Consider the following 25,755-nt stretch of genomic DNA (forward strand, 5'->3'; position numbering starts at 1 on the left):
TCTCTCTGTCCCTCCGCTCCTCTGTCTCTCTGTCCCTCTGCTCCTCTGTCTCTCTGTCCCTCTGTCTCTCTGTCCCTCTGCTCCTCTGTCTCTCTGTCCCTCTGCTCCTCTGTCTCTCTGTCCCTCTGTCTCTCTGTCCCTCTGCTCCTCTGTCCCTCTGCTCCTCTGTCTCTCTGTCCCTCTGTCTCTCTGTCCCTCTGCTCCTCTGTCTCTCTGTCCCTCTGCTCATCTGTCCCTCTGCTCCTCTGTCTCTCTGTCCCTCTGCTCCTCTGTCCCTCTGTTCCTCTGTCTCTCTGTCCCTCTGCTCCTCTGTCTCTCTGTCTCTCTGTCCCTCCGCTCCTCTGTCTCTCTGTCCCTCTGCTCCTCTGTCCCTCTGCTCCTCTGTCTCTCTGCTCCTCTGTCTCTCTGTCCCTCTGTCCCTCTGCTCCTCTGTCTCTCTGCTCCTCTGTCTCTCTGCTCCTCTGTCTCTCTGTCTCTCTGTCTCTCTGTCCCTCTGTCCCTCTGCTCATCTGTCTCTCTGCTCCTCTGTCTCTCTGTCCCTCTGCTCCTCTGCCTCTCTGTCCCTCTGTCTCTCTGTCCCTCTGTCCCTCTGCTCCTCTGTCTCTCTGCTCCTCTGTCTCTCTGTCCCTCTGTCCCTCTGCTCCTCTGTCTCTCTGTCCCTCTGCTCCTCTGTCTCTCTGCTCCTCTGTCTCTCTGTCCCTCTGCTCCTCTGTCTGTCTGTCCCTCTGTCCCTCTGCTCCTCTGTCTCTCTGTCCCTCTGCTCCTCTGTCTCTCTGCTCCTCTGTCTCTCTGTCCCTCTGCTCCTCTGTGTCTCTGTCCCTCTGCTCCTCTGTCTCTCTGTCCCTCTGTCCCTCTGCTCCTCTGTCTCTCTGCTCCTCTGTCTCTCTGTCCCTCTGTCCCTCTGCTCCTCTGTCTCTCTGCTCCTCTGTCTCTCTGTCCCTCTGCTCCTCTGTCTCTCTGTCTCTCTGTCCCTCTGTCCCTCTGCTCATCTGTCTCTCTGTCCCTCTGTCTCTCTGTCCCTCTGCTCCTCTGCCTCTCTGTCCCTCTGTCTCTCTGTCCCTCTGTCCCTCTGCTCCTCTGTCTCTCTGCTCCTCTGTCTCTCTGTCCCTCTGTCCCTCTGCTCCTCTGTCTCTCTGTCCCTCTGCTCCTCTGTCTCTCTGCTCCTCTGTCTCTCTGTCCCTCTGCTCCTCTGTCTCTCTGTCTCTCTGTCTCTCTGTCCCTCTGTCCCTCTGCTCCTCTGTCTCTCTGTCCCTCTGCTCCTCTGTCTCTCTGCTCCTCTGTCCCTCTGCTCCTCTGTCTCTCTGTCCCTCTGCTCCTCTGTCTCTCTGCTCCTCTGTCTCTCTGTCCCTCTGCTCCTCTGTCTCTCTGTTCCTCCGCTCCTCTGCCAGGCTCCATCCCTGCTCTATGTCCTGACTCTCAGGTCCTGTCATGTCCTTCCAGACAGGACTGACTTCTTCTCCATAGTAATGACATGTCCTTCCAGACAGGACTGACTTCTTCTCCATAGTAATGACATGTCCTTCCAGACAGGACTGACTTCTTCTCCATAGTAATGACATGTCCTTCCAGACAGGACTGACTTCTTCTCCATAGTAATGACATGTCCTTCCAGACAGGACTGACTTCTTCTCCATAGTAATGCTTGTTTTCTTTTTCCTCCTTCTTCAGGGGAAATGGTAATCGCCCCTCCCACATCGGCTCAGCTGAGATACGGTAAGAGAGGAAGAAAACAAAGAGAGAGATGTCTTTGAAAAGAGAGATATATATATGAAACAGTGGAGAACGCTGGAGGATTCATATATGAAACAGTGGAGAACGCTGGAGGATTCATATATGAAACAGTGGAGAACGCTGGAGGATTCATATATGAAACAGTGGAGAACGCAGGAGGATTCATATATGAAACAGTGGAGAACGCTGGAGGATTCATATATGAAACAGTGGAGAACGCTGGAGGATTCATACAGTATATCACAAAAGTGAGTACACCCCTCACATTTTTGTAAATATTTGAGTATATCTTTTCATGTGACAACACTGAAGAAATGACACTTTGCTACAATGTAAAGTACTGAGTGTACAGCTTGTATAACAGTGTAAATTTGCTGTCCCCTCAAAATAACTCAACACACAGCCATTAATGTCTAAACCGCTGGCAACAAAAGTGAGTACACCCCTAAGTGAAAATGTCCAAATTGGGCCCAATTAGCCATTTTCCCTCCCCGGTGTCATGTGACTGGTTAGTGTTACAAGGTCTCAGGTGTGAATGGGGAGCAGGTATGTTAAATTTGGTGTCATCGCTCTCACACTCCCTCATACTGACTGGTCACTGGAAGTTCAACATGGCACCTCATGGCAAAAAACTCTCTGAGGATCTAAAAAAAAGAATTGTTGCTCTACATAAAGATGGCCTGGGCTATAAGAAGATTGCCAAGACCCTGAAACTGAGCTGCACCACGGTGGCCAAGACCATACAGCGGTTTAACTGGACAGGTTCCACTCAGAACAGGCCTCGCCATGGTCGACCAAAGAAGTTGAGTGCACGTGCTCAGCGTCATATCCAGAGGTTGTCTTTAGGAAATAGACGTATGAGTGCTGCCAGCATTGCTGCAGAGGTTGAAGGGGTGGGGGGTCAGCCTGTCAGTGCTCAGACCATACGCAATACACTGCATCAAATTGGTCTGCATGGCTGTCGTCCCAGAAGGAAGCCTCTTCTGAAGATGATGCACAAGAAAGCCCGCAAACAGTTTGCTGAAGACAAGCAGACTAAGGACATGGATTACTGGAACCATGTCCTGTGGTCTTATGAGACCAAGATAAACTTATTTGGTTCAGATGGTGTCAAGCGTGTGTGGCGGCAACCAGATGAGGAGTACAAAGACAAGTGTGTCTTGCCTACAGTCAAGCTTGGTGGTGGGAGTGTCATGGTCTGGGGCTGCATGAGTGCTTCCGGCACTGGGGAGCTACAGTTCATTGAGGGAACTATGAATGCCAACATGTACTGTGACATACTGAAGCAGAGCATGATCCCCTCCCTTCGGAGACTGGGCCGCAGGGCAGTATTCCAACATGATAACGACCCCAAACACACCTCCAAGACGACCACTGCCTTGCTAATAAAGCTGAGGGTAAAGGTGATGGACTGGCCAAGCATGTCTCCAGACCTAAACCCTATTGAGCATCTGTGGGGCATCCTCAAACGGAAGGTGGAGGAGTGCAAGGTCTCTAACATCCACCAACTCCGTGATGTCGTCATGGAGGAGGACTCCAGTGGCAACCTGTGAAGCTCTGGTGAACTCCATGCCCAAGAGGGTTAAGGCAGTGCTGGAAAATGATGGTGGCCACACAAAATATTGACACTTTGGGCCCAATTTGGACATTTTCATTTAGGGGTGTACTCACTTTTGTTGCCAGCGGTTTAGACATTAATGGCTGTGTGTTGAGTTATTTTGAGGGGACAGCAAATTTACACTGTTATACAAGCTGTACACTCAGTACTTTACATTGTAGCAAAGTGTTATTTCTTCAGTGTTGTCACATGAAAAGATATACTCAAATATTTACAAAAATGTGAGGGGTGTACTCACTTTTGTGATATACTGTATATGAAACAGTGGAGAACGCTGGAGGATTCATATATGAAACAGTGGAGAACGCTGGAGGATTCATATATGAAACAGTGGAGAACGCAGGAGGATTCATATATGAAACAGTGGAGAACGCAGGAGGATTCATATATGAAACAGTGGAGCACGCTGGAGGATTCATATATGAAACAGTGGAGAACGCTGGAGGATTCATATATGAAACAGTGGAGAACGCAGGAGGATTCATATATTAAACAGTGGAGAACGCTGGAGGATTCATATATGAAACAGTGGAGAACGCTGGAGGATTCATATATGAAACAGTGGAGAACGCTGGAGGATTCATATATGAAACAGTGGAGAACGCTGGAGGATTCATATATGAAACAGTGGAGAACGCTGGAGGATTCATATATGAAACAGTGGAGAACGCAGGAGGATTCATATATGAAACAGTGGAGAACGCTGGAGGATTCATATATGAAACAATGGAGAACGCTGGAGGATAGGCACATGAAACAGTGGAGAACGCTGGAGGATTCATATATGAAACAGTGGAGAACGCTGGAGGATTCATATATGAAACAGTGGAGAACGCTGGAGGATTCATATATGAAACAGTGGAGAACGCTGGAGGATTCAATAATGAAACAGTGGAGAACGCTGGAGGATTCATATATGAAACAGTGGAGAACGCAGGAGGATTCATATATGAAACAGTGGAGAACGCAGGAGGATTCATATATGAAACAGTGGAGAACGCAGGAGGATTCATATATGAAACAGTGGAGAACGCTGGAGGATTCATATATGAAACAGTGGAGAACGCTGGAGGATTCATATATGAAACAGTGGATAACGCTGGAGGATTCCTATATGAAACAGTGGAGAACGCTGGAGGATTCCTATATGAAACAGTGGTGTCTCTTCACTTGTAAATGTTTTTCCCCCCAGATTTGTTTCCTCCCTGTCACTGTGCTCACAGACACATTCCCAGCCCACATATTCTACCAGGGCTGAACTGATGACTATCATGCAGTATAGCCGGGTTGATGACTAGAGTGGAAAAGACTTCCACATTGATGACCAATAGGGGTTAGAATGAGTTCATTCGGGTTCAAGACAGATTCCTTTGCTTTTGATTAGTTGAATCAGAAGGCCAATGTTTTGCAGCACCTCCCTATTTTGGTCTCGTACCAGAGAACATTTGTCCAGAAGTAGGACGGACTACCGCGGGCTGAGTTATGTAGAACTCCCTCTTCTCCCCGTTTGTAACTGCCAAAATGTTCATCCAGGTTCACTGTGTCTCATCACTTCTTCAGGTTTCCAGTACATGTGTGGGATGTTAAATGGGATGTTGTGTGTGCTCTTTCTTTTGGCAGTTCTTCTACACAACGCCATTCCTTTTGTAGGATTTGGTTTTCTGGACAATGCCATCATGATTGTAGCTGTAAGTTACACCACTTTATCAAATGAATATCGTGTTTAGATCTGTGTCGCTGTGGTGGATCTCTATCCATACTAGTATTACAGTAATACTAGATATATTATACAGTAATATGCTGTAGCCCTCTATCCATACTAGTATTACAGTAATATTAGATATATTATACAGTAATATGTGGTAGACCTCTATCCATACTAGTATTACAGTAATACTAGATATATTATACAGTAATATGCTGTAGCCCTCTATCCATACTAGTATTACAGTAATATTAGATATATTCTACAGTAATATGTGGTAGACCTCTATCCATACTAGTATTACAGTAATACTAGATATATTATACAGTAATATGTGGTAGACCTCTATCCATACTAGTATTACAGTAATACTAGATATATTATACAGTAATATGTGGTAGACCTCTATCCATACTAGTATTACAGTAATACTAGATAGATTCTACAGTAATATGTGGTAGATCTCTATCCATACTAGTATTACAGTAATACTAGATAGATTCTACAGTAATATGTGGTAGATCTCTATCCATACTAGTATTACAGTAATACTAGATATATTCTACAGTAATATGTGGTAGACCTCTATCCATACTAGTATTACAGTAATATTAGATAGATTCTACAGTAATATGTGGTAGATCTCTATCCATACTAGTATTACAGTAATACTAGATAGATTCTACAGTAATATGTGGTAGATCTCTATCCATACTAGTATTACAGTAATACTAGATAGATTCTACAGTAATATGCTGTAGCCCTCTATCCATACTAGTATTACAGTAATGCTAGATAGATTCTACAGTAATATGATGTAGCCCTCTATCAATACTAGTATTACAGTAATACTAGATATATTATACAGTAATATGTTGTAGACCTCTATTCATACTAGTATTATAGTAATACTAGATATATTCTACAGTAATATGTGGTAGACCTCTATCCATACTAGTATTACAGTAACGCTAGATATATTCTACAGTAATATGCTGTCGCCCTCTATCCATACTAGGATTACAGTAATACTAGATAGATTATACAGTAATATGTGGTAGCCCTTTATCCATACTAGTATTACAGTAATATTAGATAGATTCTACAGTAATATGCTGTAGCCCTCTATCCATACTAGTATTACAGTAATACTAGATAGATTCTACAGTAATATGTGGTAGCCCTCTATCCATACTAGTATTACAGTAATACTAGATAGATTCTACAGTAATATGTGGTAGACCTCTATCCATACTAGTATTACAGTAATGCTAGATATATTCTACAGTAATATGCTGTAGCCCTCTATCCATACTAGTATTACAGTAATACTAGATAGATTCTACAGTAATATGTAGTAGCCCTCTATCCATACTAGTATTACAGTAATGCTAGATAGATTCTACAGTAATATGTGGTAGACCTCTATCCATACTAGTATTACAGTAATGCTAGATATATTCTACAGTAATATGTGGTAGACCTCTATCCATACTAATATTACAGTAATATTAGATATATTCTACAGTAATATGCTGTAGCCCTCTATCCATACTAGTATTACAGTAATATTAGATAGATTCTACAGTAATATGTGGTAGATATCTGTTTCATGAACATTGAAGTGAGAATCTGGTATCTGTCATTTACTGTAACTAGAGAGTTGCTAAGTTCTATTTTATCTTTTCAAAACATTGACATTCTTTTTTTGCCACTAAGCAGACTCTTTTATCCATATCTAACTCACTTAACCTCATTCAAAGACTTTCATTCTGAGGGACACAAATGACTCATTGAAGTTGAATAGAAAAGCTTAGTTTTCAGCGGTGCTTTTTCATTACAGCATGAAACACATACTATATAAACATATATCACGCGTTGGGTTTTCCCACATGGCCTTAACAAATAACAACAGAGAATCCATGATGGTGTTTGTGGGTTTTTGTTTTTCAGGGCACGCAGATCGAGTTGTCCATAGGTGTGATCCTTGGGATTTCAACCATGGCAGGTATGTCGAAACCAGAAATAATCTGCGAGTCTCTAATGGGATCATATTCCCTGTGTAGTTCACTATATGGGGAATAGGGTGTCATTTGGTCCCTGTGTAGTTCACTATATGGGGAATAGGGTGCCATTTGGTCCCTATGTAGTTCACTATATGGGGAATAGGGTGCCATTTGGTCCCTGTGTAGTTCACTATATGGGGAAAAGGGTGCCATTTGGTCCCTGTGTAGTTCACTATATGGGGAATAGGGTGCCATTTGGTCCCTGTGTAGTTCACTATATGGGGAATAGGGTGCCATTTGGTCCCTGTGTAGTTCACTATATGGGGAATAGGGTGCCATTTGGTCCCTGTGTAGTTCACTATATGGGGAAAAGGGTGCCATTTGGTCCCTGTGTAGTTCACTATATGGGGAAAAGGGTGCCATTTGGTCCCTGTGTAGTTCACTATATGGGGAATAGGGTGCCATTTGGTCCCTGTGTAGTTCACTATATGGGGAATAGGGTGCCATTTGGTCCCTGTGTAGTTCACTATATGGGGAATAGGGTGCCATTTGGTCCCTGTGTAGTTCACTATATGGGGAATAGGGTGCCATTTGGTCCCTGTGTAGTTCACTATATGGGGAATAGGGTGCCATTTGGTCCCTGTGTAGTTCACTATATGGGGAATAGGGTGCCATTTGGTCCCTGTGTAGTTCACTATATGGGGAATAGGGTGCCATTTGGTCCCTGTGTAGTTCACTATATGGGGAATAGGGTGCCATTTGGGATCCAGTCTATATGCTTTGAAATGTTTTTTTGTATATTTACAGTACCTAGTGAAAGTCTACACGCCCCTTGCACATTTTTAAGATTACATTTCAAAAAGGGATTATATTAAAAAAGGGATTATATTTAAAAAGGGATTACATTTAAAAAGGGATTACATTTAAAAAGGGATTACATTTAAAAGGGGATTACATTTGATTTATTTCCCCTACAGGTCTACACAACGTACTCCATATTTTCAAAGTTAAAAAAAAGTTACGTAAAATGTTCCAAATTAGTTAAATAAAAAAATGACCTGAAGACGTCTTGATTGCGTATGTCTTCACCCCCCAGAGTTAATACTTGGGTGAAGCACCTTTGGCAGCCATGACAGCGGTGAATAATTTTTAATAATATTCTACCAACTCTTAGGGCAACATACAGAGCATTCGGAAAGTATTCAGATCCCTTGACTTTTTCCACATTTTGTTACGTTACAGCCTTATTCTAAAACAATACTCCATAATGACAAAGCAAAAACATGTTTTTATAAATTTGAGCAAATTTATAGAAAATAAAAAAGTGAAATATCACATTTACATAAGTATTCAGACCCTTTACTCAGTACTTTGTTGAAGCACCTTTGGCAGCGATTACAGCCTCATGTCTTCTTGGGTATGACGCTACAAGCTTGGCACACCTGTATTTGGGGAGTATCTCCCATTCTTCTTAGCAGATCCTCTCAAGCTCTGTCAGGTTGGATGAGGAGCGTCGCTGCACAGCTATTTTCAGGTCTCTTCAGTGATGTTTGATCGGGTTCAAGTCAGGGCTGTGGCTGGGCCACTCAAGGACATTCATAAACTTGTCCCGAAGCCACTCCTGCGTTGTCTTGGCTGTGTGCTTAAGGCCGTTGTCCTGTTGGAAGCTAATCCTTCGCCCCAGTCTGAGGTCCCTCGATCCTGACTAGTCTCCCAGTCCCTGCCGCTGAAAAACATCACCACAGCATGATGCTACCACAGCCATGCTTCACCGTAGGGATGGTGCCAGGTTTCCTCCAGACGTGACGCTTGGCATTCAGGCCAAAGATTGCAATCTTGGTTTCATCCGACCAGAGAATCTTGTTTCTCATGGTCTGAGAGTCTTTAGGTGTCTTTTGGCAAACTCCAAGCAGGCTGTCGTGCATTTTACTGAGGAGTGGCTTCCGTCTGGCCACTCTACCATAAAGGCCTGATTAGTGGAGTGCTGCAGAGATGGTTGTCCTTCTCACCAAATTTACTGAGCTTGAAACAATTTTGACAAAAACAATGGATATATGTTGGTTGAATCTTATTCAAATTGATTCACAGCTATAATGGCTGCAACAAGTGATTCCACCCAGTATTAACTCTGGGGTGTGAAGACATATGCAATCAATTACCCTCATTTTCAATTTCTTAGTAAATACATTTTTATTAGTAAATAAAAAATAAAAATAAATTATTTTATTATTTCTCTATGAAAATGTGGATTAGGTTGTGTAGATCAATAGGGATACAAATCTAATTGAATCTCTTTTTAGATTTAATTTTAAGGCAGAAAATGTGAAGACTGTGCAAGGGAGTGTGTAGACTTTCACTAGCGACTATCTCAATACATTACATTTCCATCTGAATGTAACAATGGCAACAGCCAAAATTAATCCTACACTCAACTTCTAATTAAAGCCTTGGGTTCCCTCCAAAATGGCACCCTATCCCCTATGTAGTGCACTACTTATTACCCACAGGAGGTTGGTGGAACATTAACTGGGAAAAACGGGGCTCGTGGTAATGGCTGGATTGGAATCAGTGGAATGGTATCAAATACATCTAACACATGGTCTGATGCCATTCCATTTGCTCTGTTCCAGACATTATTATGAGCCGTCCTCCCCTCAGCAGCCTCCACTGTAATATGACCATAGGGCTGTGGTCAGTAATCCACCATATATAGATTAACTCTTACCCAAGGAGGTCCGGGGCCTGCTGAACACATCTGATGTCTCAGGTCTAAATCAGCCTCTGATTAGAGGGGAACAATGACTGGTGTCCCAGGTATAAATCAGTCCCTGATTACAGAGGAACAATGACTGGTGTCCCAGGTCTAAATCAGTCCCTGATTAGAAGGGAACAATGACTGGTGTCCACAGGTCTAAATCAGTCCCTGATTAGAAGGGAACAATGACTGGTGTCCACAGGTCTAAATCAGTCCCTGATTAGAAGGGAACAATGACTGGTGTCCCAGGTCTAAATCAGTCTCTGATTAGAAGGGAACAATGACTGGTGTCCCAGGTCTAAATCTGTCCCTGATTAGAGGGGAACAATGACTGGTGTCCCAGGGCTAAATCAGTCCCTGATTACAGGGGAACAATGACTGGTGTCCCAGGTCTAAATCAGTTCCTAATTAGAAGGCAACAATGACTGGTGTCCCCAGGTCTAAATCTGTCCCTGATTAGAAGGCAACAATGACTGGTGTCCCAGGTCTAAATCAGGCCCTGATTAGAGGGGAACAATGACTGGTGTGCCAGGTCTAAATCAGTCCCTGATTAGAAGGCAACAATGACTGGTGTCCCCAGGTCTAAATCTGTCCCTGATTAGAAGGCAACAATGACTGGTGTCCCAGGTCTAAATCAGGCCCTGATTAGAGGGGAACAATGACTGGTGTCCCAGGTCTAAATCTGTCCCTGATTAGAGGGGCACAATGACTGGTGTCCCAGGTCTAAATCAGCCTCTGATTACAGGGGAACAATGACTGGTGTCCCAGGTCTAAATCTGTCCCTGATTAGAGGGGAACAATGACTGGTGTCCCAGGTCTAAATCTGTCCCTGATTAGAGGGCAACAATGACTGGTGTCCCAGGTCTAAATCAGGCCCTGATTAGAGGGCAACAATGAAAACATGCAGTGGAACTGACTTGGAGGACCAGAGTTGAGTTTGAGGGATATAGGGAATAGGGAGCCATTTGAGACATTCTCTCAGTTTGTCCCCTGGTCTGGCTAACTGTCAGACACTGAAGAGAGGGACAGATAGCTGATGATGAGTTGTCCCCTGGTCTGGCTAACTGTCAGACACTGAAGAGAGGGACAGATAGCTGATGATGAGTTGTCCCCTGGTCTGGCTAACTGCCAGACACTGAAGAGAGGGACAGATAGCTGATGATGAGGTGTCCCCTGGTCTGGCTAACTGCCAGAAACTGAAGAGAGGGACAGATAGCTGATGATGAGTTGTCCCCTGGTCTGGCTAACTGCCAGAAACTGAAGAGAGGGACAGATAGCTGATGATGAGGTGTCCCCTGGTCTGGCTAACTGTCAGACACTGAGGAGAGGGACAGATAGCTGATGATGAGTTGTCCCCTGGTCTGGCTAACTGTCAGACACTGAAGAGAGGGACAGATAGCTGATGATGAGTTGTCCCCTGGTCTGGCTAAATGTCAGACACTGAAGAGAGGGACAGATAGCTGATGATGAGTTTGTCCCCTGGTCTGGCTAACTGTCAGACACTGAAGAGAGGGACAGATAGCTGATGATGAGTTGTCCCCTGGTCTGGCTGTCAGAAACTGAAGAGAGGGACAGATAGCTGATGATGAGTTGTCCCCGGGTCTGGCTAACTGTCAGACACTGAGGAGAGGGACAGATAGCTGATGATGAGTTTGTCCCCTGGTCTGGCTAACTGTCAGAAACTGAAGAGAGGGACAGATAGCTGATGATGAGTTGTCCCCTGGTCTGGCTAACTGCCAGACACTGAAGAGAGGGACAGATAGCTGATGATGAGTTGTCCCCTGGTCTGACTAACTGCCAGAAACTGAAGAGAGGGACAGATAGCTGATGATGAGGTGTCCCCTGGTCTGGCTAACTGTCAGAAACTGAAGAGAGGGACAGATAGCTGATGATGAGTTGTCCCCTGGTCTGGCTAACTGCCAGAAACTGAAGAGAGGGACAGATAGCTGATGATGAGGTGTCCCCTGGTCTGGCTAACTGTCAGACACTGAAGAGAGGGACAGATAGCTGATGATGAGTTGTCCCCTGGTCTGGCTAACTGTCAGACACTGAAGAGAGGGACAGATAGCTGATGATGAGTTTGTCCCCTGGTCTGGCTAACTGTCAGACACTGAAGAGAGGGACAGATAGCTGATGATGAGTTGTCCCCTGGTCTGGCTAACTGTCAGACACTGAAGAGAGGGACAGATAGCTGATGATGAGTTGTCCCTGGTCTGGCTAACTGTCAGACACTGAAGAGAGGGACAGATAGCTGATGATGAGTTGTCCCCTGGTCTGACTAACTGCCAGAAACTGAAGAGAGGGACAGATAGCTGATGATGAGGTGTCCCCTGGTCTGGCTAACTGTCAGACACTGAAGAGAGGGACAGATAGGTGATGATGAGTTGTCCCCTGGTCTGACTAACTGCCAGAAACTGAAGAGAGGGACAGATAGCTGATGATGAGGTGTCCCCTGGTCTGACTAACTGCCAGAAACTGAAGAGAGGGACAGATAGCTGATGATGAGGTGTCCCCTGGTCTGGCTAACTGTCAGACACTGAAGAGAGGGACAGATAGCTGATGATGAGTTTGTCCCCTGGTCTGACTAACTGTCAGACACTGAAGAGAGGGACAGATAGCTGATGATGAGGTGTCCCCTGGTCTGGCTAACTGTCAGACACTGAAGAGAGGGACAGATAGCTGATGATGAGTTGTCCCCTGGTCTGGCTAACTGTCAGAAACTGAAGAGAGGGACAGATAGCTGATGATGAGTTGTCCCCTGGTCTGGCTAACTGTCAGACACTGAAGAGAGGGACAGATAGCTGATGATGAGTTGTCCCCTGGTCTGGCTAACTGTCAGACACTGAAGAGAGGGACAGATAGCTGATGATGATTATTCATGTGTATGGTAATATTCCTCGTCAGTCGTCTGAATGACTACAGCGATATCCTAGCCATTCACTGTAGGACAAGAGGGGATCATTTCCATTTTAACAGGATGATTCAGCCTTCTTGAAACCAAACGACAGAGAGGCCGTGCATCTCAAATGGCACTCTGTTCCCTAGACAGTAGTGCACTGCTTTTGACCAGGGCCCATAGGGTAGTGCACTGCTTTTGACCAGGGCCCGTAGGGTAGTGCACTGCTTTTGACCAGGGCCCGTAGGGTAGTGCACTATATAGGGAATAGGGTACCATTTGGGACTCATCCATAGCCTAGCTAGCTACCGTACCATCATATAACATATAACATACCATAACTGTCATACTACATCAGAGATTAATGAGGCGTCAGCCTGTAACAGAGGAGAACATATCAGAGATAACTGAGACTTTAACAGAGGAGAACATATCAGAGATAAATTAGAGTTTAACAGAGGAGAACATATCACAGATAACTGAGACTGTAACAGAGGAGAACATATCAGAGATAACTGAGACTTTAACAGAGGAGAACACATCAGAGATAAATGAGACTTTAACAGAGGAGAACATATCAGAGATAACTGAGACTTTAACAGAGGAGAACATATCAGAGATAAATTAGAGTTTAACAGAGGAGAACATATCAGAGATAAATTAGAGTTTAACAGAGGAGAACACATCAGAGATAAATGAGACTTTAACAGAGGAGAACATATCAGAGATAAATGAGACTTTAACAGAGGAGAACACATCAGAGATAAATGAGACTTTAACAGAGAAGAACACATCAGAGATAAATGAGACTTTAACAGAGGAGAACATATCAGAGATAAATGAGAGATTAACAGAGGAGAACATATCAGAGATAACTGAGACTTTAACAGAGGAGAACACATCAGAGATAAATGAGACTTTAACAGAGGAGAACATATCAGAGATAACTGAGACTGTAACAGAGGAGAACATATCAGAGATAAATTAGACTTTAACAGAGGAGAACATATCAGAGATAAATTAGACTTTAGCAGGGGAGAACATATCAGAGATAACTGAGACTTTAACAGAGGAGAACATAGAGATAAATTAGAGTTTAACAGAGGAGAACATATCAGAGATAAATGAGAGATTAACAGAGGAGAACACATCAGAGATAAATGAGACTTTAACAGAGAAGAACATATCAGAGATAAATGAGACTTTAACAGAGGAGAACATATCAGAGATAAATGAGAGATTAGCAGAGGAGAACATATCAGAGATAACTGAGACTTTAACAAAGGAGTTAAAGGTTGTCAGTTGGAGGATGGGGATAATTCACTCTCCATAGAGATATACAGAATATAATGATAAAATTATCTATTTTATTCTGTGTCCCTCTCCCATCCCTTTCTCTGGACTTGGTGAGCGGAGGAGGGGAGAGGGGAGGAGAGGAGGGGGGTTGAGGTAAGGGGAGATGGGAGGAGAGGAGAGGAAAGGAGGGGAGGGGAGGGGAGGGGAGAGGAGAGGAGAGGAGAGGAGAGGAGAGGAGAGGAGAGGAGAGGAGAGGAGAGGAGAGGAGAACCACCAACTGTTATTGAACCAGATATCAGCACCATATAAACTGTTTGCTGCAGAACCTGTAATATGAAGACCATGAGACTATCTGAGGAAACACACACACATACACACACACACACACACACACACACACACACACACACACACACACACACACACACACACACACACACACACACTGCTCTGTCAGCGGATTTCTTCAATCTCTTCCCATTTGTGAGCCCTGATGGAATTTGGGATGGGTACCAGCAGCAAACGAAGCTATTGGATCTGTGGAAACTGGAAACGTCTGTCAGAGTCAGTCTATTGAATCCTGGGGTAGTTGAGGTCTGCAGCATCACCTATGGCTGGTCTATTCTATGGGACAACAACATATTGAATCCTGGGGTAGATGAGGTCTGCAGCATCCTCTATGGCTGGTCTATACTATGGGACAACAACATATTGAGTCCTCTATGGCTGGTCTATACTATGGGACAACAACATATTGAGTCCCCTATGGCTGGTCTATACTATGGGACAACAACATATTGAATCCTCTATGGCTGGTCTATACTATGGGACAACAACATATTGAGTCCTCTATGGCTGGTCTATACTATGGGACAACAACATATTGAGTCCTCTATGGCTGGTCTATACTATGGGACAACAACATATTGAGTCCTCTATGGCTGGTCTATACTATGGGACAACAACATATTGAGTCCTCTATGGCTGGTCTATACTATGGGACAACAACATATTGAATCCTCTATGGCTGGTCTATACTATGGGACAACAACATATTGAATCCTCTATGGCTGGTCTATACTATGGGACAACAACATATTGAATCCCCTATGGCTGGTCTATTCTATGGGACAACAACATACGTATTGTGATTGTTTTCTGTTAGGTATTCTCTCAATCTTCTTTTTCCCCTTAGATAAATTCATCTGAGCAGGAAACCTTTTGTTCTCTTGATTATGGTTAACAAATCAAAGTTTATTTGTCACGTGCGCCGAATACAACAGGTGTAGACCTTACAGTGAAATGCTTACTTACAGGCTCTAACCAATAGTGCAAAAAAGGTATTAGGTGAACAATAGGTAGGTAAAGAAATAAAACAACAGTAAAAAGACAGGCTATATACAGTAGCGAGGCTATAATAGTAGCGAGGCTACATACAGACACCGGTTAGTCAGGCTGATTGAGGTAGTATGTACATGAATGTATGGTTAAAGTGACTATGCAGATATGATGAACAGAGAGAGAGTAGCAGTAGCGTAAAAGAGGGGTTGGCAGGTGTTGGGGCACAATGCAGATAGCCCGGTTAGCCACTGTGAGGGAGCACCGGTTAGTCAGGCTGATTCAGGTAGTATGTACATGTAGGTATGGTTAAAGTGACTATACATGTAGGTATGGTAACAGTTACAGGACATTGGCATTTCACTGGGTCCTTTACTATTTTTGACCACAGTTCAAATTAGTTCAGATCCAGTAAAGTATTCCATGTGGAGTAAATGAATTCAGATACAGTATAGTATTCCATGTGGAGTAAATTAATTCAGATACAGTATAGTATTCCATGTGGAGTAAATTAATTCAGATACAGTATAGTATTCCATGTGGAGGAAATGAATTCCGATCCAGTATAGTATTCCATGTGGAATAAATTAATTCAGATACAGTATAGTATTCCATGTGGAGTAAATTAATTCAGATACAGTATAGTATTCCATGTGGAGTAAATTAATTCAGATACAGTATAGTATTCCATGTGGAATAAATGAATTCAGATACAGTATAGTATTCCATGTGGAATAAATGAATTCTGATACAGTATAGTATTCCATGTGGAATAAATGAATTCAGATACAGTATAGTGATCCATGTGGAGGAAATGAATTCAGATACAGTATAGTGTTGCATGTGGAGTTGTGTCTGCTGGTCATATAGCTCTGCTGTATAATAGACTGTGAAGCCTCTCACTGAGATACTGCAGGGCTATTTCAGGGAACAGTAGAAAGACATGATGTTCTGGACCCAGAGCTCTACTGTAACTAACAGCAGGCTGGACCCAGAGCTCTACTATAACTAACAGCAGGCTGGACCCATAGCTCTACTATAACTAACAGCAGGCTGGACCCAGAGCTCTACTATAACTAACAGCAGGCTGGACCCAGAGCTCTACTATAACTAACAGCAGGCTGGACCCAGAGCTCTACTATAACTAACAGCAGGCTGGACCCAGAGCTCTACTATAACTAACAGCAGGCTGGACCCAGAGCTCTACTATAACTAACAGCAGGCTGGACCCAGAGCTCTACTATAACTAACAGCAGGCTGGACCCAGAGCTCTACTATAACTAACAGCTGGCTGGACCCAGAGCTCTACTGTAACTAACAGCAGGCTGGACCCAGAGCTCTACTATAACTAACAGCAGGCTGGACCCAGAGCTCTACTGTAACTAACAGCAGGCTGGACCCAGAGCTCTACTATAACTAACAGCAGGCTGGACCCAGAGCTCTACTGTAACTAACAGCAGGCTGGACCCAGAGCTCTACTATAACTAACAGCAGGCTGGACCCAGAGCTCTACTGTAACTAACAGCAGGCTGGACCCAGAGCTCTACTATAACTAACAGCAGGCTGGACCCAGAGCTCTACTATAACTAACAGCAGGCTGGACCCAGAGCTCTACTATAACTAACAGCAGGCTGGACCCAGAGCTCTACTATAACTAACAGCAGGCTGGACCCAGAGCTCTACTATAACTAACAGCAGGCTGGACCCAGAGCTCTACTATAACTAACAGCAGGCTGGACCCAGAGCTCTACTATAACTAACAGCAGGCTGGACCCAGAGCTCTACTATAACTAACAGCAGGCTGGACCCAGAGCTCTACTGTAACTAACAGCAGACTGGACCCAGAGCTCCACTATAACTAACAGCAGGCTGGACCCAGAGCTCTACTATAACTAACAGCAGGCTGGACCCAGAGCTCTACTATAACTAACAGCAGGCTGGACCCAGAGCTCTACTATAACTAACAGCAGGCTGGACCCAGAGCTCTACTATAACTAACAGCAGGCTGGACACAGAGCTCTACTATAACTAACAGCAGGCTGGACCCAGAGCTCTACTATAACTAACAGCAGGCTGGACCCAGAGATCTACTGTAACTAACAGCAGGCTGGACCCAGAGCTCTACTGTAACTAACAGCAGGCTGGACCCAGAGCTCTACTATAACTAACAGCAGGCTGGACCCAGAGCTCTACTATAACTAACAGCAGGCTGGACCCAGAGCTCTACTGTAACTAACAGCAGGCTGGACCCAGAGCTCTACTATAACTAACAGCAGGCTGGACCCAGAGCTCTACTATAACTAACAGCAGGCTGGACCCAGAGCTCTACTATAACTAACATCAGGCTGGACCCAGAGCTCTACTATATCTAACAGCAGGCTGGACCCAGAGCTCTACTGTAACTAACAGCAGGCTGGACCCAGAGCTCTACTGTAACTAACAGCAGGCTGGACCCAGAGCTCTACTATAACTAACAGCAGGCTGGACCCAGAGCTCTACTATAACTAACAGCAGGCTGGACCCAGAGCTCTACTATAACTAACAGCAGGCTGGACCCAGAGCTCTACTGTAACTAACAGCAGGCTGGACCCAGAGCTCTACTGTAACTAACAGCAGGCTGGACCCAGAGCTCTACTATAACTAACAGCAGGCTGGACCCAGAGCTCTACTATAACTAACAGCAGGCTGGACCCAGAGCTCTACTGTAACTAACAGCAGGCTGGACCCAGAGCTCTACTATAACTAACAGCAGGCTGGACCCAGAGCTCTACTATAACTAACAGCAGGCTGGACCCAGAGCTCTACTGTAACTAACAGCAGGCTGGACCCAGAGCTCTACTGTAACTAACAGCAGGCTGGACCCAGAGCTCTACGTGTCAGCTGATCTGAGGAGGAGAGAAGGAAAGAAGGAGAGAGAACAACTTTTGATCGAATTTCACTTTGAACACAGTGTTTCTTCACCCACTGTTATGAAAGTACCAGAGGGGATAAAGGAGGAGAATATCTCTGTCTGTAATCGTATTTTCTCACTGCTGTGTTTCAAACAGTTAGACAAACATCTAAGAGAGTTTTAACGGTACTGAACATACCGTACAAAAACTACACCAGAGAAACTAAATGATAAAGTAAGATTTCTGGGGAGTTCTGAGTGTCCACAGGGGATTCTGGGAGTGCTGAGTGTCCACAGGGGATTCTGGGAGTGCTGAGTGTCCACAGGGGATTCTGGGAGTGCTGAGTGTCCACAGGGGATTCTGGGAGTGCTGAGTGTCCACAGGGGATTCTGGGAGTGCTGAGTGTCCACAGGGGATTCTGGGAGTGCTGAGTGTCCACAGGGGATTCTGGGAGTGCTGAGTGTCCACAGGGGATTCTGGGAGTGCTGAGTGTCCACAGGGGATTCTGGGAGTGCTGAGTGTCCACAGGGGATTCTGGGAGTGCTGAGTGTCCACAGGGGATTCTGGGAGTGCTGAGTGTCCACAGGGGATTCTGGGAGTGCTGAGTGTCCACAGGGGATTCTGGGAGTGCTGAGTGTCCACAGGGGATTCTGGGAGTGCTGAGTGTCCACAGGGGATTCTGGGAGTGCTGAGTGTCCACAGGGGATTCTGGGAGTGCTGAGTGTCCACAGGGGATTCTGGGAGTGCTGAGTGTCCACAGGGGATTCTGGGAGTGCTGAGTGTCCACAGGGGATTCTGGGAGTTCTGAGTGTCCACAGGGGATTCTACATTGGATTATAAATCATGTCTGCAGCTTTAATTGACACATGGAATGGAATTATCAGTCAAATCCAACCTGAAGTTGAAGGATTTATATTTAAACTCCAGCTGGTCATGTAGCCTATTGTACTTCTCACTATCAAATTGTTCAATATGATGGATGTTGTTTTGGACTTTTATTAGACTCTGATCTTGTTAAATATGTCTAGTACACATTCTCTCCTTCTCTCTTTGGATGGCTGCCTAAAACCTGCAGAAGCCCTGCTACAGTACTGCTACAGCCTTGCATTCCAAATAGAACCCTATTCCTTATGTAGTGCACTACCCTATGGGCCCTGGTTATAAGTAACTACCCTATGGGCCCTGGTTATATGTAACTACCCTATGGGCCCTGGTTATATGTAACTACCCTATGGGCCCTGGTTATATGTAACTACCCTATGGGCCCTGGTTATAAGTGGTGCACTATACAGGGAATAGGGTGCCATTTGGGACAGAACCCTGGGGCTGAAATAAGTTACGGACAGCTGACCTTGAAACAGTTGTAATTAAATTGGTCCTGCTCTCTCTCTCCTCTAATAAAGATTCACTATCTTCACAATTTAGTTTTTAGATTCAGACTACTGTAACTGCACTCTGATAAAAAAGGGTTCCAAAATCTGTTCTTCGGCTGTCCCCATAGGAGAACCATGTTTGGTTACCGGTAGAAACCTGGTTCCACATAGAACTATTTTGGGTTCCATATAGAACCTTCTGTATAAAGGGATGGAACTCAAAACATTTCTACCTGGAACCAAAAGGGTTCTGCCTGGAACCAAAAGGGTTCTACCTGGAACCAAAAGGGTTCTGCCTGGAACCAAAAAAAGGTTCTTCAAAGGGTTCTCCTATGGGGACAGCCAAAGAAACCTTTTAGGTTCTAGATCCTTTGTTGGTTCTTAATCTTCAACACAGTAATTTTGTTATGGGCCGTTCTAATGTGACATTCAGGGATTATTTTGTGTTTGGTGTAGAAATACATAGAGCAATGTGTTAACATGGGAATATGTTAACGTTAAACAGACCCCTGTCCCTCACAGCCTACATGACTCCTGAACCACCCTGCGTTGCCATGACATTCAGATCAATGATTGTTTCAGACCGTCAGTCACAGTAAAACACATCACCGTCAGTCACAGTAAAACACATCAGTCCTGTGGGCCATGATCAGGATTCTGCCTCTCTCAGTCTCTGGAGAGACAGAAGTGTGCATAAACTGTTTTCAGCATCAAACTAGCAGAAAGAGCAGATGAAATCCATTAACAAACCAGCTGTACGGTAATTCACATTTATCTCTGTCGCACCTCATTTACCATGATTTTCTCTCTATTAGCTCAGGTGCATTCTGTCTAATGATGAGTCAGAGACACATCCTGCTGTCTAATGATGAGTCAGAGACACATCCTGCTGTCTAATGATGAGTCAGAGACACAGCCTGCTGTCTAATGATGAGTCAGAGACACAGCCTGCTGTCTAATGATGAGTCAGAGGCACAGCCTGCTGTCTAATGATGAGTCAGAGGCACAGCCTGCTGTCTAATGATGAGTCAGAGACACAGCCTGCTGTCTAATGATGAGTCAGAGACACAGCCTGCTGTCTAATGATGAGTCAGAGACACAGCCTGCTGTCTAATGATGAGTCAGAGGCACAGCCTGCTGTCTAATGATGAGTCAGAGACACAGCCTGCTGTCTAATGATGAGTCAGAGACACAGCCTGCTGTCTAATGATGAGTCAGAGACACAGCCTGCTGTCTAATGATGAGTCAGAGACACAGCCTGCTGTCTAATGATGAGTCAGAGACACAGCCTGCTGTCTAATGATGAGTCAGAGACACATCCTGCTGTCTAATGATGAGTCAGAGACACATCCTGCTGTCTAATGATGAGTCAGAGACACAGCCTGCTGTCTAATGATGAGTCAGAGACACAGCCTGCTGTCTAATGATGAGTCAGAGACACATCCTGCTGTCTAATGATGAGTCAGAGACACATCCTGCTGTCTAATGATGAGTCAGAGACACAGCCTGCTGTCTAATGATGAGTCAGAGACACAGCCTGCTGTCTAATGATGAGTCAGAGACACATCCTGCTGTCTAATGATGAGTCAGAGACACATCCTGCTGTCTAATGATGAGTCAGAGACACAGCCTGCTGTCTAATGATGAGTCAGAGACACAGCCTGCTGTCTAATGATGAGTCAGAGACACAGCCTGCTGTCTAATGATGAGTCAGAGACACAGCCTGCTGTCTAATGATGAGTCAGAGACACAGCCTGCTGTCTAATGATGAGTCAGAGACACAGCCTGCTGTCTAATGATGAGTCAGAGACACAGCCTGCTGTCTAATGATGAGTCAGAGACACAGCCTGCTGTCTGATGATGAGTCAGAGTCTAATGATGAGTCAGAGACACAGCCTGCTGTCTAATGAGGAGTCAGAGACACAGCCTGCTGTCTAATGAGGAGTCAGAGACACAGCCTGCTGTCTGATGATGAGTCAGAGACACAGCCTGCTGTCTAATGATGAGTCAGAGACACAGCCTGCTGTCTAATGATGAGTCAGAGACACAGCCTGCTGTCTAATGATGAGTCAGAGACACAGCCTGCTGTCTAATGATGAGTCAGAGACACAGCCTGCTGTCTAATGATGAGTCATATGACTGACCTCTTACGAAACACCCAGTTCTCTAACAATCAGTCAGGTGTGAATAGAGGATTGGTTGGTTCACACACCTTGTGTTGTTCCAGGAGCATAGGGAGAAATAACTCCATGTACGACAATTAAACTCCCAACTTTACACCGGGTTTTGTGTTTTAATGGATCTTTAACCTCTGACGTCATCAACCAGTCCTTCACCCAGGCAGAACCATGACCTCCCTCTCTTCTCTCTCTGCAGCTGCTGCCCTGGGGAACCTTGTGTCGGACCTGGCTGGACTCGGGTAAGAAAAGGCCAATCAAACCAATCGTCTGTTTGGGCTGATACAGTCCCTGGTGGAGTCCTATTTCAGTCACACTGTGTACAGTCCCTGGTGGAGTCCTATTGCAGTCACACTGTGTCCAGTCCCTGGTGGAGTCCTATTGCAGTCACACTGTGTACAGTCCCTAGTGGAGTCCTATTGCAGTCACACTGTGTACAGTCCCTGTTGGAGTCCTATTGCAGTCACACTGTGTCCAGTCCCTGGTGGAGTCCTATTGCAGTCACACTGTGTCCAGTCCCTGGTGGAGTCCTATTGCAGTCACACTGTGTCCAGTCCCTGGTGGAGTCCTATTGCAGTCACACTGTGTACAGTCCCTAGTGGAGTCCTATTGCAGTCACACTGTGTACAGTCCCTGTTAGCATCCTATTGCAGTCACACTGTGTACAGTCCCTAGTGGAGTCCTATTGCAGTCACACTGTGTACAGTCCCTGGTGGACTCCTATTGCAGTCACACTGTGTACAGTCCCTGGTGGAGTCCTATTGCAGTCACACTGTGTACAGTCCCTGTTGGAGTCCTATTGCAGTCACACTGTGTACAGTCCCTGGTGGAGTCCTATTGCAGTCACACTGTGTACAGTCCCTGTTGGAGTCCTATTGCAGTCACACTGTGTACAGTCCCTGGTGGAGTCCTATTGCAGTCACACTGTGTACAGTCCCTGTTGGAGTCCTATTGCAGTCACACTGTGTACAGTCCCTGGTGGAGTCCTATTGCAGTCACACTGTGTCCAGTCCCTGGTGGAGTCCTATTGCAGTCACACTGTGTCCAGTCCCTGGTGGAGTCCTATTGCAGTCACACTGTGTACAGTCCCTGGTGGAGTCCTATTGCAGTCACACTGTGTCCAGTCCCTGGTGGAGTCCTATTGCAGTCACACTGTGTCCAGTCCCTGGTGGAGTCCTATTGCAGTCACACTGTGTACAGTCCCTGGTGGAGTCCTATTGCAGTCACACTGTGTACAGTCCCTGGTGGAGTCCTATTGCAGTCACACTGTGTACAGTCCCTGGTGGAGTCCTATTGCAGTCACACTGTGTCCAGTCCCTGTTGGAGTCCTATTGCAGTCACACTGTGTACAGTCCCTGGTGGAGTCCTATTGCAGTCACACTGTGTACAGTCCCTGGTGGAGTCCTATTGCAGTCACACTGTGTCCAGTCCCTGGTGGAGTCCTATTGCAGTCACACTGTGTCCAGTCCCTGGTGGAGTCCTATTGCAGTCACACTGTGTACAGTCCCTGGTGGAGTCCTATTGCAGTCACACTGTGTACAGTCCCTGGTGGAGTCCTATTGCAGTCACACTGTGTACAGTCCCTGGTGGAGTCCTATTGCAGTCACACTGTGTACAGTCCCTGTTGGAGTCCTATTGCAGTCACACTGTGTACAGTCCCTGGTGGAGTCCTATTGCAGTCACACTGTGTACAGTCCCTGGTGGAGTCCTATTGCAGTCACACTGTGTCCAGTCCCTGGTGGAGTCCTATTGCAGTCACACTGTGTACAGTCCCTAGTGGAGTCCTATTGCAGTCACACTGTGTACAGTCCCTGGGGGAGTCCTATTGCAGTCACACTGTGTACAGTCCCTGGTGGAGTCCTATTGCAGTCACACTGTGTACAGTCCCTGGTGGAATCCTATTGCAGTCACACTGTGTACAGTCCCTGGTGGAGTCCTATTGCAGTCACACTGTGTACAGTCCCTAGTGGAGTCCTATTGCAGTCACACTGTGTACAGTCCCTGGTGGAGTCCTATTGCAGTCACACTGTGTACAGTCCCTGGTGGAGTCTTATTGCAGTCACACTGTGTACAGTCCCTGGTGGAGTCCTATTGCAGTCACACTGTGTCCAGTCCCTGGTGGAGTCCTATTGCAGTCACACTGTGTACAGTCCCTGGTGGAGTCCTATTGCAGTCACACTGTGTACAGTCCCTGGTGGAGTCCTATTGCAGTCACACTGTGTACAGTCCCTGGTGGAGTCCTATTGCAGTCACACTGTGTACAGTCCCTGGTGGAGTCCTATTGCAGTCACACTGTGTACAGTCCCTGGTGGAGTCCTATTGCAGTCACACTGTGTACAGTCCCTGGTGGAGTCCTATTGCAGTCACACTGTGTACAGTCCCTGGTGGAGTCCTATTGCAGTCACACTGTGTACAGTCCCTGGTGGAGTCCTATTGCAGTCACACTGTGTACAGTCCCTGGTGTAGTCCTATTGCAGTCACACTGTGTACAGTCCCTGGTGGAGTCCTATTGCAGTCACACTGTGTACAGTCCCTGGTGGAGTCCTATTGCAGTCACACTGTGTACAGTCCCTGGTGGAGTCCTATTGCAGTCACACTGTGTACAGTCCCTGGTGGAGTCCTATTGCAGTCACACTGTGTACAGTCCCTGGTGGAGTCCTATTGCAGTCACACTGTGTCCAGTCCCTGGTGGAATCCTATTGCAGTCACACTGTGTACAGTCCCTGTTGGAGTCCTATTGCAGTCACACTGTGTACAGTCCCTGGTGGAGTCCTATTGCAGTCACACTGTGTACAGTCCCTGGTGGAGTCCTATTGCAGTCACACTGTGTACAGTCCCTGGTGGAGTCCTATTGCAGTCACACTGTGTACAGTCCCTGGTGGAGTCCTATTGCAGTCACACTGTGTACAGTCCCTGGTGGAGTCCTATTGCAGTCACACTGTGTACAGTCCCTGTTAGCATCCTATTGCAGTCACACTGTGTACAGTCCCTGGTGGAGTCCTATTGCAGTCACACTGTGTACAGTCCCTGGTGGAGTCCTATTGCAGTCACACTGTGTACAGTCCCTGGTGGAGTCCTATTGCAGTCACACTGTGTACAGTCCCTGTTGGAGTCCTATTGCAGTCACACTGTGTACAGTCCCTGGTGGAGTCCTATTGCAGTCACACTGTGTACAGTCCCTGTTGGAGTCCTATTGCAGTCACACTGTGTACAGTCCCTGGTGGAGTCCTATTGCAGTCACACTGTGTACAGTCCCTGGTGGAGTCCTATTGCAGTCACACTGTGTACAGTCCCTGGTGGAGTCCTATTGCAGTCACACTGTGTACAGTCCCTGGTGGAGTCCTATTGCAGTCACACTGTGTACAGTCCCTGGTGGAGTCCTATTGCAGTCACACTGTGTACAGTCCCTGGTGGAGTCCTATTGCAGTCACACTGTGTACAGTCCCTGGTGGAGTCCTATTGCAGTCACACTGTGTACAGTCCCTGTTGGAGTCCTATTGCAGTCACACTGTGTACAGTCCCTGGTGGAGTCCTATTGCAGTCACACTGTGTACAGTCCCTGGTGGAGTTACAGTGGGAATAACATCTCCTATGCACTTCCTTATTGTCACTGTCTTTGTAAAAGAGCCTCCAACATCATCACAGACTAATGTTAAAACGACTGTAACAGAATCTGTTAGACAGCGACAGCCAAGGGTAGTTCCTTTCACCAGTTGCTGCTGCTGAGTGCTTGAGCTAATGTCCTGTCATTGTCCCTGTTTTACCCATGTGGTTTTGTACAGGAAGTAATCATGACTTGTTGCCAGTTAGTCATTGGTGCGGCTGGCTTCCGGGTTAAGTGGGCATTGTGTCAAGAAGCAGTGTGGCTTGGTTGGGTCGTGTTTCGGAGGAAGCACAGCTCTCGAACTTCGCCTCTCCCGGGTCCCTATGGGAATTGCAGCGATGAGACAAGACTGTAACTACCAATTG

General features: G+C 45.8%; 1 protein-coding gene across 7 annotated transcripts in view; it reads left to right on the forward strand.

Annotated features, from left to right (window-relative positions):
• Positions 1–1,579: 1,579 nt before the first annotated feature.
• The window catches only part of LOC129846902 (transmembrane protein 65-like), a 47,076-nt gene continuing 22,900 nt past the window's right edge, over positions 1,580–25,755 (forward strand). For all 7 annotated transcript variants that reach the window (XR_008758302.1, XR_008758304.1, XR_008758301.1 and 4 more), the window contains exons 1-4: positions 1,580–1,713; positions 4,970–5,037; positions 7,008–7,062; positions 21,986–22,028. Coding sequence is in view for 1 of the 7 variants with exons in the window: in XM_055914710.1 (XP_055770685.1) it covers positions 1,674–1,713; positions 4,970–5,037; positions 7,008–7,062; positions 21,986–22,028 (206 nt within the window). In the remaining 6 variants the exon portion in view is untranslated. The remainder of the gene's footprint in view (positions 1,714–4,969; positions 5,038–7,007; positions 7,063–21,985; positions 22,029–25,755) is intronic.

The sequence above is a fragment of the Salvelinus fontinalis genome, unplaced genomic scaffold (genome assembly GCF_029448725.1).
Source record: "Salvelinus fontinalis isolate EN_2023a unplaced genomic scaffold, ASM2944872v1 scaffold_0643, whole genome shotgun sequence".
In the NCBI taxonomy this organism is placed as follows: domain Eukaryota; kingdom Metazoa; phylum Chordata; class Actinopteri; order Salmoniformes; family Salmonidae; genus Salvelinus; species Salvelinus fontinalis.